An 11,283-nucleotide genomic window follows, 5' to 3' on the forward strand; every position below is an offset into this window, starting at 1 on the left:
TGGTTTAAATAAATGTGATGTTTATTATTTTATAAAACTTTGTTTTTGTGAAAAAACTTTACAGTTACCATTACCCTACCCCGCTGATACTGTATTAATTTTATTTGTGCAGCTCTTAGAAAAGTCTTTCAATTTGATACACATTGTGTAGGAATGAAGTTTACTCTATTCTTTCTGTCTTTGAGGAAAAATTGATTAATTCTCTGTTGAAAAAACAGCATATGCTGGTTAGGTATGTTTTTACACTGGGATGATGGTTTATGCTGGTCATGTGCTGGCAAAGGACCAGCATAAACCAGCAAAGGACCAACAAAAACCAGCATCCCAGCGTCAAAACATACCTAACCAGCATATGCTGTTTCTTTCAGCAGGGTTTTTCAGCAGGTAACATGCTGTTACATGTTTCAACGGCGCCATCAACTAATATGATCAATAAAGGTGCTTAAATTAGTAAATTAATTTACTTGCAAATACTTGAAAATTGGATATTTCATGATATGGATAACAAGTTTGGCAATATTTCGAATAAAAAAAGGAAAAATAAAATCAATGCATCAGTTTACAGCGCTATTGTGGTTAAATGCTTGACGCCCCTGATTTCTTTGATGAATAATTTCTAATAAAAATAATTGTTTACATTCTTGATTTTTAGGAATAAAAGCATATTAATTCATCTTTAAACCCTTAGAATTATATTGTGATCTGGCTGAATAAAAGGCTTGTGCTGTTAAAAAGCCAACAACGAGAAAAGGTGTGTGTGTTTCTTTTGTTCAGATACGCGCTCTCTCTCTGTCTGTGTGTGTGTGTGTGTGTGTGTGTGTGTGTTTGAGCGCGCGTGCACGATCATCCCGGGACAAAGAGAGACGCGGCTCCGCTGAGACGCAGCAGGTTCGAGCTGTGTCGTGTTTAATCAGATTTAGTGTCCACTTTTTACTGACTTGGTGTTTGTGAAGATGATGAAGGTGTTGGTGTGCGTGATCGCGCTGTGGGGCGCCGCGGGCGGAGCGCGGAGCTGCGGAGAGTCTCGCCGGGTGTACGGAGAGAAGCACGAGCTCAGCACCGCTCCACACACACACATCAGCGGTAAGATCGCCCCTCTGAGCCCGTGTGGAGGATGTGATCTTTGCCTGCTTTTGCTGGAGCTTTAACTGAAGCTGGATCCGTCTGTCATCTGTCTGTTTACGTACATTTTTACTGCCTACAGTCCAGAAATAGTCAATATAGAAATATACACAATGTGTAAGTGAATGAAATGGTGGAAATGAATGAATTAATGAGCTAAATAATGTTATAAAGTGTAAACAGATCACAGTGGAAAGTGTGACTTTTGTTTGGTTTAATTTCCCTGTGTTCTGATCATTTAGATAGGCTATACGTAATATTAGATATACATCTGCATATAGATATATTAAAATAGTATTTGTGCAATGATGTGTGTGATCCCTGTGTTTGTGTGTGTGTGTGTGTGCTGTGATCGGCAGGTGAGCACCTGCGTCTGTGTCCTCGTGATTACACCTGCTGTTCCAGTCTGATGGAGGACACGCTTGTAAGCCAGAGCGAAGCTGACTTCCTGTCTGCGGTCCACGACACCAGCCAGTTCCTGCTCACCACCTTCACCCAGAGACACCGCAAATTTGATGGTAAGGACCTGATTGAGAGCATAAATGACTGACTGCGCTGTAAACATCTTTACACCCATGAAGCACCCTTCATTCAGCTCCCCTGAGACAGACACAACAGTATCATCTGATTCAGACAGTTGCATTTTACTCTCACTGGCACTTGGGTACAAATATGACACAAAAATACATAGGCTAGGCTCGTATGTACAGTATGCATGGATTAATCATTAAAAGAACATGATCTTGATTCAAACATATGCAATGACGATGATTCCACTGTGCCAATGTCAAGTCTCCTTTATTTGTATAGTGCTTTATACAATACTGTTTGTCAAAGCAGCTTCACAGAGTCAAACAGGAAAATAGTTTGTCAATAAACAAAGAAAACAATAACAGAGTCATTTTCCAGCTAGAGTCAGTTCATTGATGATTCAGTGATGTCATCATCCAGTTCAGCTCTCTTCAATAGTGTCTGTGCAATCAGTCAAGCGTCTCCAACTAAACAAGACAAAGAAACCAAAACTCCATCAGTGACAGAAATGGAGAAAAAACCTTGGGAGACACCAGGCTCACAAACAGTCTACACAGTAGTGTTGCTAATATTAAATAATAACAAAAGTATTGGGATAAAAGTGTATAGTCAGGGTAGAGCCATGATCAAAATGAGTCATTGACATTTGGAACCAATGTTACACTTCAAATAAAGATTGTATATGTTACATTGTGGCAGTAGGTGGAGACCAGTGACTGTTAAAATGTATGTGAAGTTCAACATTTTTATATAATGTATTATTTTAAACTCATAAGTATTTTTAAATAGACTCATTATAAACATTCAATAAAACATTTAGTCAAAACCTCAAGTAAATTAGCCTTGAAGTTATAACTTAAAAATTGATTTGCGTCATAACTTAAAAAAATACATACTATATCTGGCATCTAACTAATACTAGCTATTACTGTTTATTATATTAAAATGTACAGACTAAGATGTAAAATGTACAATCTTACAGACGTTATGTAGTACACCATTTATCAAGGATTTGGTAGAATTATAATGCATTATAATGCTTTTCATCCAGTATGTGAAGTTCACCCCCCTCACATCTGCTCTGCTAGACATATGCACTATTTATGATATTGATTTTAGTAATGTAAAAAAAATCTAATCTGTTAAATTGCTTTAAATTCACTTGTCAAGGCTACGGTGGCCTGGAGTTTTTTTGCGAATGAATGAAAATGATCTTCTTCTCTGGCTTCTGTCCCTGTGCTGTCAGAGTTTTTCCGGGAGCTGATGGATGTGGCAGAGAAATCCATGAATCAGATGTTCACGCAGACGTACGGTCATCTGTACACGCAGAACGCTCCCATCTTCCAACAGCTGTTCTCAGACCTGCGGCGCTACTACACGGGTCAGTGTGTTTGCGGAGTGTTGCCTGTGTGATTCTGGATGATCCGCTGAAGTGTGTGTGTGTGTGTGCGTGCAGGGGGCAGAGTGAGTGTGGCCGAGGTGCTCTCTGATTTCTGGGCAGGACTAGTGGAGCGCGTGTTCGCTCTGGTTAACCCTCAGTATCAGTTCAGCGAGGACTATCTGGAGTGTGTCAGCAAACACGCTGAGCAGCTGCGGCCGTTTGGAGACGTTCCACATAAACTGCACATTCAGGTAACTTATTATTACATGCGTGTGTTTTTTATTGTATGACCAAGACAGAGAAATGTGTAAAAAAAAAAAAAAAAAAGATTTCTTGTTATAAAAATCTTATTCAAAGAGCAGATGTGCATATGACGACACATTCTCTAATCTGTCATTCACTAAATCATGTGTTGTTGTTGTTCTAATTCCAAAATATGAAATACTGTTGGATTCTGATGACACTGGAAAGTGAAAAAAGAGAGACACTGATATGTCAGGTTGACTTTGTAGGGGAATTACAGTTAAAAAGTTGCCCCACAGAGAGACACTGATATGCTTAATGAAGATCAGGAGTCAATTTAAAGTTCAGTCGGTCTGACAGAGAGTTTACTGAAGACAGAGTTCTCCACACTTCCAAAGTGGGAAGTAGGGGTGCTGCATGTGCTGCAGAAAAAGAGTAATGACGTGATCAACTGCTAAATTCAAATGTGCTTTCAGAGCCAGCCTCCAACTAACTTAGATTACAGAAACGCTAGCACGTATGGTCATACTGATGTCTTTATTCTTCCTCCCAGTTCACCAGCCACTTACTTTATGTTTCTACAGGTTCTGATAGTTAAACAGTACAGATAATTCTAGCAAAATACAAACCCTCATACAACCCAAAAAACAAACATCAACCAAAAACACACTCATACTCACTCACCCTCATGCAGGGTCAGAAAGCTCTTGGATTTCACCAAAAAATATCTTAATTTGTGTTCAGAAGATTAATGAAGGTCTTATGGGTTTGGAAAGAAAATTTCCATTTTTGGGTGAACTAACCCTTTAAAGACAGTGTCTTGGAGACTCTAAGGTCCATTTGTAACCAACTGTTGAAAGTCAAGTCAAGTCATCTTTATTCGTAAAGCGCTTTATACAATACTGATTGTGTCAAAGCACCTGTGTCAGTGTCAAACAGGAAAATAATTAGTCAATAATGCAAGCTAAAGTCAGTTCATTGATGATTCAGTGATCATCCAGTTCAGCTCTCTTCAATAGTGTCTGTGCAATCAGTCAAGCGTCTCCAACTAAACAAGACAAAGAAACCAAAACTCCATCAGTGACAGAAATGGAGAAAAAACCTTGGGAGACACCATATACCATTAATGGTGCTATAAACTCTAAAAAGAATCTTAAACATTAAGTATATGTCATTGGAGTTAAAGTTAGTGGATGCATGTGGTGCGTTGGTCTTCACATGTCTCATATGTGTATAATCAGAGAACCACATAAAATATATAAGAACAAAGTTCAAACTCCTTTTATTGTATAAAATATAACATTTGATTATATAATGATACAAATGAATTCTTACAAAACAAATACATATTTATTCTCTGGAAGCCAGGCTAAATGAGTAAACACTGTTACTGTATTCCTGACTCCTGTAACATGATTACCAGAACAGATACACTGCTTTTAAGAAAACTATTATTACATATTCATTTTATAATAAAAGAGGAGGGGATTGGAAATCATCCCTTTCAACTTTAGACCTTTTGATACCAAATTAATAACTATAATGATAACTTTATTAGTGTCCACATCAAGAGCAATAACTTTCTGTTTAGTACAATAATTTTGTTGTCCGCCACTTTAAATGCTCAAGCTTTTTAAAGACGGATGGATTCTGATTGGCTGATAAAGGTTCTATCCTTAATCATTTTGTCAAATTTTGAAGCGAGTTTAGTTCAGCTGTGAGCAGTTCTACAAAAGGCAGCACTGTCACTATTAAGCTTTAGTCAAAGAAAAAAAAAAATCGCACTGAAAATTATTCCAAAGAAAATGTTTCTCTGTGTCATTAATATTTTTATGAGGTGAACTCACTATTCTCATAGAATTAAAGCAGTTTTTAAAACTTTATGCTTTATGTCTCATCATTACTACAATCAATATCATCATCATCATCATCTCTCTTTGTTGTGATTGGCAGGTGTCACGAGCGCTAACAGCGGCGCGGACGTTGGTTCAGAGTTTGGCTGCCGGAAGAGACATAGTGAACAAGGCCACAAAGGTGCGTATATATGACTCACTACTTGTGCATTAATAATAAATAAATAAATCAAATAACTGATCACAAAAGATCTGAGCAGTGCTGCACCTGCTTCTCACAACTGCAACATCACAACACCATTACAGAGCCATCACTGTGGCGTTCGGTTTTGTGTGATTCAAGTGGAGAACTGCTCTGATTTTGACTGGTTTGACAAATGAACCAATTGGATTTTGTTCAGGTGAAAGCAGAGCCGGGCAGAAACTGGTAAGTGGTCACTGGGTGAGTGAGTTTCAGAAGCAGGTGACTGACCGGGCGTTTTCAGGCGTTTTATTGGCATGACAACAATTTTTACATTGGTATTATTTTTGATGTTCATTTGTAGGGAGCTTTTCCTAAAGGGACATGGTGGTGGGTTGAAAAAATTATTTTCAAATCTTTTGCGTTCTCTTGCAAAACCAGTTGAGTTCAGACAAACCCTTCCTGTTTTCTTCACATCCTGCAGTGTTTTATTCAGCTCTGTATGTTCACAGTGGAGCGGCTTATAGAGTTAGAGAGAGCAAATGTTTGTAACCCGAAGGTCGCAGGTTCGAGTCTCGGTGCTGGCAGGAGTTGTAGGTGGGAGGGAGTGAATGGACAGCGCTCTCTTCCACCCTCAATACTCATGACTGAGGTGCACTTGAGCAAGGCACTGAACCCCCAGTTGCTCCCCGGGCGCTGGATATAGCTGCCCACTGCTCCGGGTGTGTGTTCACGGTGTGTTCACTTCTCACTGCTGTGTGTGTGCACTTGGATGGGTTAAATGCAGAGCACCAATTCTGAGTATGGGTTACCATACTTGGCAAATGTCACGACTTTCACTTCACTTTCACAATACAGTCCTTATTGAGATCAGTGCAGTTAAAAGTTTGCTCTTGAACTGAATTGAGTTTCCATGATTGATTTGAATTCTTGCTGATCTCTATGAAGCTGCTATTGTATAAAATGCTGTAGACATAAAGTGAGACTTGACTTGACTAAGCAATTTATTTAATATTTACACACAAAATGTCAATCCCATTCATTCTAAACCAGGGGTCCTGGAGGGCCACACCTGACTGGAAGTTTCTAGTATGTTTAGTAAGAGCTTGATTAGCTGCTTCAGGTGTGTTTTATTGGGGTTGGAGCTGAACTCTGCAGGTCAGTGGCCCTCCAGGACTATTCTATCCCATCAAATATAATGGAGAAATGATTTTAGATGTGATTATGTGTGTATATTCTCTTGTACATGTGTCATGTTGTGAATGAGTTTGTTAATCGAGCTCTTCTTCTTCATTTGTGTGTGTGTGTGTCTCTAGCTGACGGTAGGATCCGAGTGTGTTCGGGCGTTAATGCGGCAGTGGTTTTGTCCACTGTGTCGTGGACTTCCTTTCCTCAAGCCCTGTCATTCGCTGTGCCTGAACGTCATGAAAGGCTGTCTGGCCAATCAGGCCGACTTAGACTCTGAATGGAACAACTTCATCGGTGAGAAAGAAGAACCATCAATGATGAGAGAATTGCCAGTTCCTTTATGTGTGAAAGTGAAGTGTGATGTCAGTTTTTCAGCGTGAATCTGATTAACCCACAGACGCACTGATGGCGGTGGTGGAGAAACTCAGCGGGCCGTTTCATTTTGAGTTGGCCGCAGACTCCATTGCAGTGAAGGTGTCTGAAGGCATCATGTACATGCAGGAGAACAGCATTAGCATCTCTGCAAAGGTAAAACATTCATAACATGCCCAGACACACAGTGATGTGTTCAGTTTGAACAAAATGGGAGAAAAGCTTGCAGCAGAGCTTTATTTTACAGAAATGAGCATTTACATGCACATCACAGACCATATTCAAACAGGTGCTTAAGCTCACTTGAGATGTGTTTTCTTCAGCACAAATTTACATTTAAAGTAATTGTCAGAATTGTACAAAAGTATTTGTATGTTGCATGTGACTCTCGTTTCACTTTACTGAAAGCATGTCAGACAGACGGAGCACAATTAGTGCTAAACAAAAATAAAAACTGATGAAATATTAGTTGTTGGATAGTTTAAAATTCTACATGTATTGCTAGTAATGGTAATTTATGAAAGTAAAACCAGTGTTGGGGAAAGTTACTTTTAAAAGTAACTAATAGCATTACTTTTTTTTTGTAAAATAATACATTACATAGCTTTATTTTTTTTCACCTGAGCTGGGCTTGCTTATGTATTTGTTAATAATAAAAAAAAACCAAAGTTATATTTTTGGCAACTGTAAAGGCTCTTTCACACCAAAATTGAAATGAATAAGGCTCAGGCCGAAGGAAGCTCTCTGTCTCTGCACTCGCTCCTGATTCTCTCAACACCGGAGCTGTCAGTCAAGAAACAGGAAAACAAAGTCACTTGTGTTATTTATTTAAAAAGGTAACACATATTTTCTTGTAAATTTACAAGTAATGTGTTATTTTTCTAGTTAACTGTAAGGGATAACAACATACAGTATAACTGTGTTTAAATGTAGCAGTATGTCTACACCGGTCATGACAAAGTGACTGTTTTAAATTCATTTTTATCTGATTATTTGAAGAAATGATCAACAGATGTCATTATTTTTTTCTGAAGCATGTCCACCTTGAGAAGAGAGTTGCAATGATGTTGAATGCAGCTGGACTGTGTGTGTTAAAGCATTTCTACAGGACAGATATGAATCTTTCCATGAGACTGGTTATGCTTTGAGCTAAAATGCTGTTTTTGTGTGCTTGTGTTGGTTTCAGGTCTTTCAGGGCTGTGGGATCCCTCGGCCAACTCCAGCCAGAAACAAACGCTCGTCCAGAGAGAGAGATGGCAAAAGAGCCTTCAGGACCTACAGCGCTGAGGACAAACCCACCACGGCATCGGGAACAAACCTGGACCGACTGGTGAGAAGCATCGCCAAACCAAACCCAACCACTGGGAAAATCTGCAAGGCACTGAACAAAAATCATCGTGACATTTTGTTGTGAGGGATCAAACATTTCAAAACATGGTGCAGTCAAATAAATGTACAAAAACAGCAAATGCTTCATCAAAGCATGAGTCTGAATCTCTCAAATTTCTTTCCATGTTGCGTTAAATTGTTCAGAAAAATTTAAAACATAAAAAAAGTTACACTAGTGTTTCTAGCATTATTTTAGCATATATGTATGTGTATATGAATAAATAATGTGAAGGCACTTATGATGAAGGAAGGTACTTTTTTCCGTGTACTGGCTAACTTTTCAACAGTAAGATGAATCATACATATTTATTTGATGGATATTTTTCTCATGTGTAATTTCACTGAACTGAATGTTGGCCAGTGTGGTGTTGATAATGATAACTGATGGATGGCTGTGATCAGGTGGAGGAGCTGCAGGAGCGTCTCCGGCCCATGAGAGGATTCTGGGTAGCACTGCCTCACACTATCTGTAATGATGAACACAAGGCAGCTGACGTGACCAATGAGGATCGCTGCTGGAACGGACAGACACGCGGCAGGTGTGAGACCGGATCCTGACACTCCTGAAGGCTGAAGCATGTGGGACGAGTCACGTTTACATGTGTGTGTGTGTTTTGTAGATACCTGCCGCCTGTTACTGCGGATGGTTTGGTGAATCAGATTAATAACCCAGAGATGGAGGTGGATGTTGCCCGGCCAGACGTCAAAACACGGCAGTTAATCATGGAGCTGCGAGTGGCTGTAAACAGACTGAAACATGCTCTGAACGGACGAGACGCGGATCTCATCGACAGTGAGTGTCTCCGTGCTTTTATCTCTGTGTCTGTCTGTTCAGAAAGAAACAACGTTAAGACGTCATCATTATCTGAAGTGTGCACATGCAGTTTAGACACTTGCTCATAAATGTTATAATGAATGTAGTAGATCAGTAGGGTTTTCTATCATATTCTAGTGCACAGTAAATCAGATTTTCCTTGAACACATAAAAGGTCTTTGTGCAGTTAAAACTAGGGTTGAAAATTATTTTTGAAAATATTTGACAATTCTTATATATTTTTGTACAAAAGCATTATTAACATTAAAAGTAAACATTAAAAGAAAAATATTAAAATAATAATTTAAATACATGTCATCTAGAGCTTACTATTTATTTTTGTACATAACTGACATCAGTTAAAATAAAACTGAAATATAAAAAAAAATTCTTTAGTTTTAGTCATTTGCCAAGGCAACATTTCACATTTTTGTTTAATGTAACAATGTACAAAAACAACTAAAAATAAAACTGAAATAAAAAATTAATACAACCTATACAGACATAAAAAAAACTAAGAAAAATTACAGACATATACAACAAAAATACTAGGCATTTAACTGAAATTAAAAGGAAAAAAATTAAAAACTAATTCAAAATATGAATAAGAACTATAATAGTATTTTATTGAAAGTAAAATGACACTGATCCAGGCAGAAATCAAGCTCATTCCAAAACAACTGTATGTCAGCATGTGTGTAGATTTGCCATCTGGATGTTAATTATGCTAATCATCAAACACTCATTATCACGTTATCATTTTTTTCTGCTTGTAAAAGATTGCAAATTTTTGTATATCAAATTTCAGTTATTGTGAAACTGACAACACGCATTTGGGTTTTGCTTACCTACATTTCTGATCAATATCCTGTGAATTATTCTCTCATTTTCTTTCTAAATTCTCACTCAGGTCTGTTTTTGGGTTGGTGACAAACTTCTAATTTATTTTAACATCTCTTTCTGTGGGAATCTTCCTAAAGAAGCAACAGCAATGAGTGTCTTTCTATTATCAGATCTTATTTTGGTTAGTTACCCACATTATTGAAACTGTAATACAAAAAACAGAGGAGAATGCAAAGTTCCCCCTGTAACAGATGTGATAAATGTGTGTGTGTGTGTGTTTAGGTGATGTGGAGGCTGGCAGTGGCTCTGGAGTCGGAGCTGAAGCGGGTGAGCGGTTCAGTGATGATTGGCCGGCTTACGGCTCGTTCTCTCCACCTCGCAACACTCTCCCAGTTGATAAGTCACCCCGGCCCCGGAACGGGCTCCGCCCCCGCGACACGCCCAGCAATAAAAGGAACAGGTTGAATGGACGAGCCCAATCGGATGCTGGAAGACTCTTCCCTCCTCTGCTGCCGCTTCTTCTCCTTCTTACTGTCTGTTTTTCACTCTCTTCATCTCGTGGCCTTTAATGAAGATCAAACTCCCACCTGCCTGAATGAGCACAGACACCAGCAGCAGATCCGCACCGCCGCACGTGAACATCCCGTAGAACATTTCTTTTTTAGATTTGTCCATTTTCAAAAATCAATACTGTGAGTTCTGTAGTTCTCTCTGATTGGTTTGCGGAGTGTGGTCAGCTGATCTCGTACAATCGAACCGTTCAGACTGATTCAACACCGTTCCTGTAATCATGAGGAGCATTAGTTTGATCTGTTGACTGATTTGTATTTCTTCCTATTATGATGTTTGTATTATATTGAATGTACAGTACTGTTGAATGTTGAAATTTATCAATTTGAATTTAATTTCAATTGTTGATGATATTGATTTATTTATTTATTTTGCCTTATGTTCAGTGTGTGTGAGTGTAATGTAAGTGTATGTGTAAGCACACAAGTGATTTTTTTTTTTAGGTTTTACGTAGATTAGCAGTAGCGTTATGCTAAAACGAATGATTAAAATGGTTCTTCCAGATGTACTGATGTTTTTGGAGAGTTGCTTTGGTTCATACAGTAGTAGCCTTGACCTACATACAGTATTATTTCCCCCTCAAATCCTGAAAAAGTGTGTACTTTTAAGTTTGTAGCCTACTTTTAACCATGGCAAAAGTGTTTAATTATTTAAAAGATAGTTTAATAATTTGCTGAAAAAAAAGTGGTTTTTGAACATTGCCAGCTAGGTTTCTGCCGAGAGCGACTGTAAGTTCTACTGCATAAAACATCATGATACACAGTCTTATTATTAGCTTTGAATTTTTGCTATTATA

General features: G+C 38.4%; 1 protein-coding gene across 2 annotated transcripts in view; it reads left to right on the plus strand.

Moving 5' to 3' along the window:
* Nucleotides 1–758: 758 nt before the first annotated feature.
* Nucleotides 759–11,283, plus strand: part of LOC109100017 (glypican-6-like) — a 10,720-nt gene continuing 195 nt past the window's right edge. Inside the window, exons 1-12 of one of the 2 annotated variants that reach the window (XM_042770508.1) lie at nucleotides 759–888; nucleotides 954–1,083; nucleotides 1,482–1,640; nucleotides 2,900–3,034; nucleotides 3,110–3,285; nucleotides 5,231–5,311; nucleotides 6,628–6,793; nucleotides 6,897–7,027; nucleotides 8,058–8,201; nucleotides 8,663–8,799; nucleotides 8,881–9,053; nucleotides 10,200–11,283. The exon at nucleotides 10,200–11,283 is cut by the window's right edge and continues 195 nt beyond it. In XM_042770508.1, the coding sequence (XP_042626442.1) occupies nucleotides 954–1,083; nucleotides 1,482–1,640; nucleotides 2,900–3,034; nucleotides 3,110–3,285; nucleotides 5,231–5,311; nucleotides 6,628–6,793; nucleotides 6,897–7,027; nucleotides 8,058–8,201; nucleotides 8,663–8,799; nucleotides 8,881–9,053; nucleotides 10,200–10,486 (1,719 nt within the window). In that variant the 5' untranslated portion in view covers nucleotides 759–888 and the 3' untranslated portion in view covers nucleotides 10,487–11,283. Of the gene's footprint in view, nucleotides 1,084–1,481; nucleotides 1,641–2,899; nucleotides 3,035–3,109; nucleotides 3,286–5,230; nucleotides 5,312–6,627; nucleotides 6,794–6,896; nucleotides 7,028–8,057; nucleotides 8,202–8,662; nucleotides 8,800–8,880; nucleotides 9,054–10,199 lie in introns of both variants that reach the window. The other variant, XM_042770507.1, reaches the window with a different exon arrangement.

This window comes from Cyprinus carpio, chromosome A14 (genome assembly GCF_018340385.1).
Source record: "Cyprinus carpio isolate SPL01 chromosome A14, ASM1834038v1, whole genome shotgun sequence".
Taxonomy (NCBI): domain Eukaryota; kingdom Metazoa; phylum Chordata; class Actinopteri; order Cypriniformes; family Cyprinidae; genus Cyprinus; species Cyprinus carpio.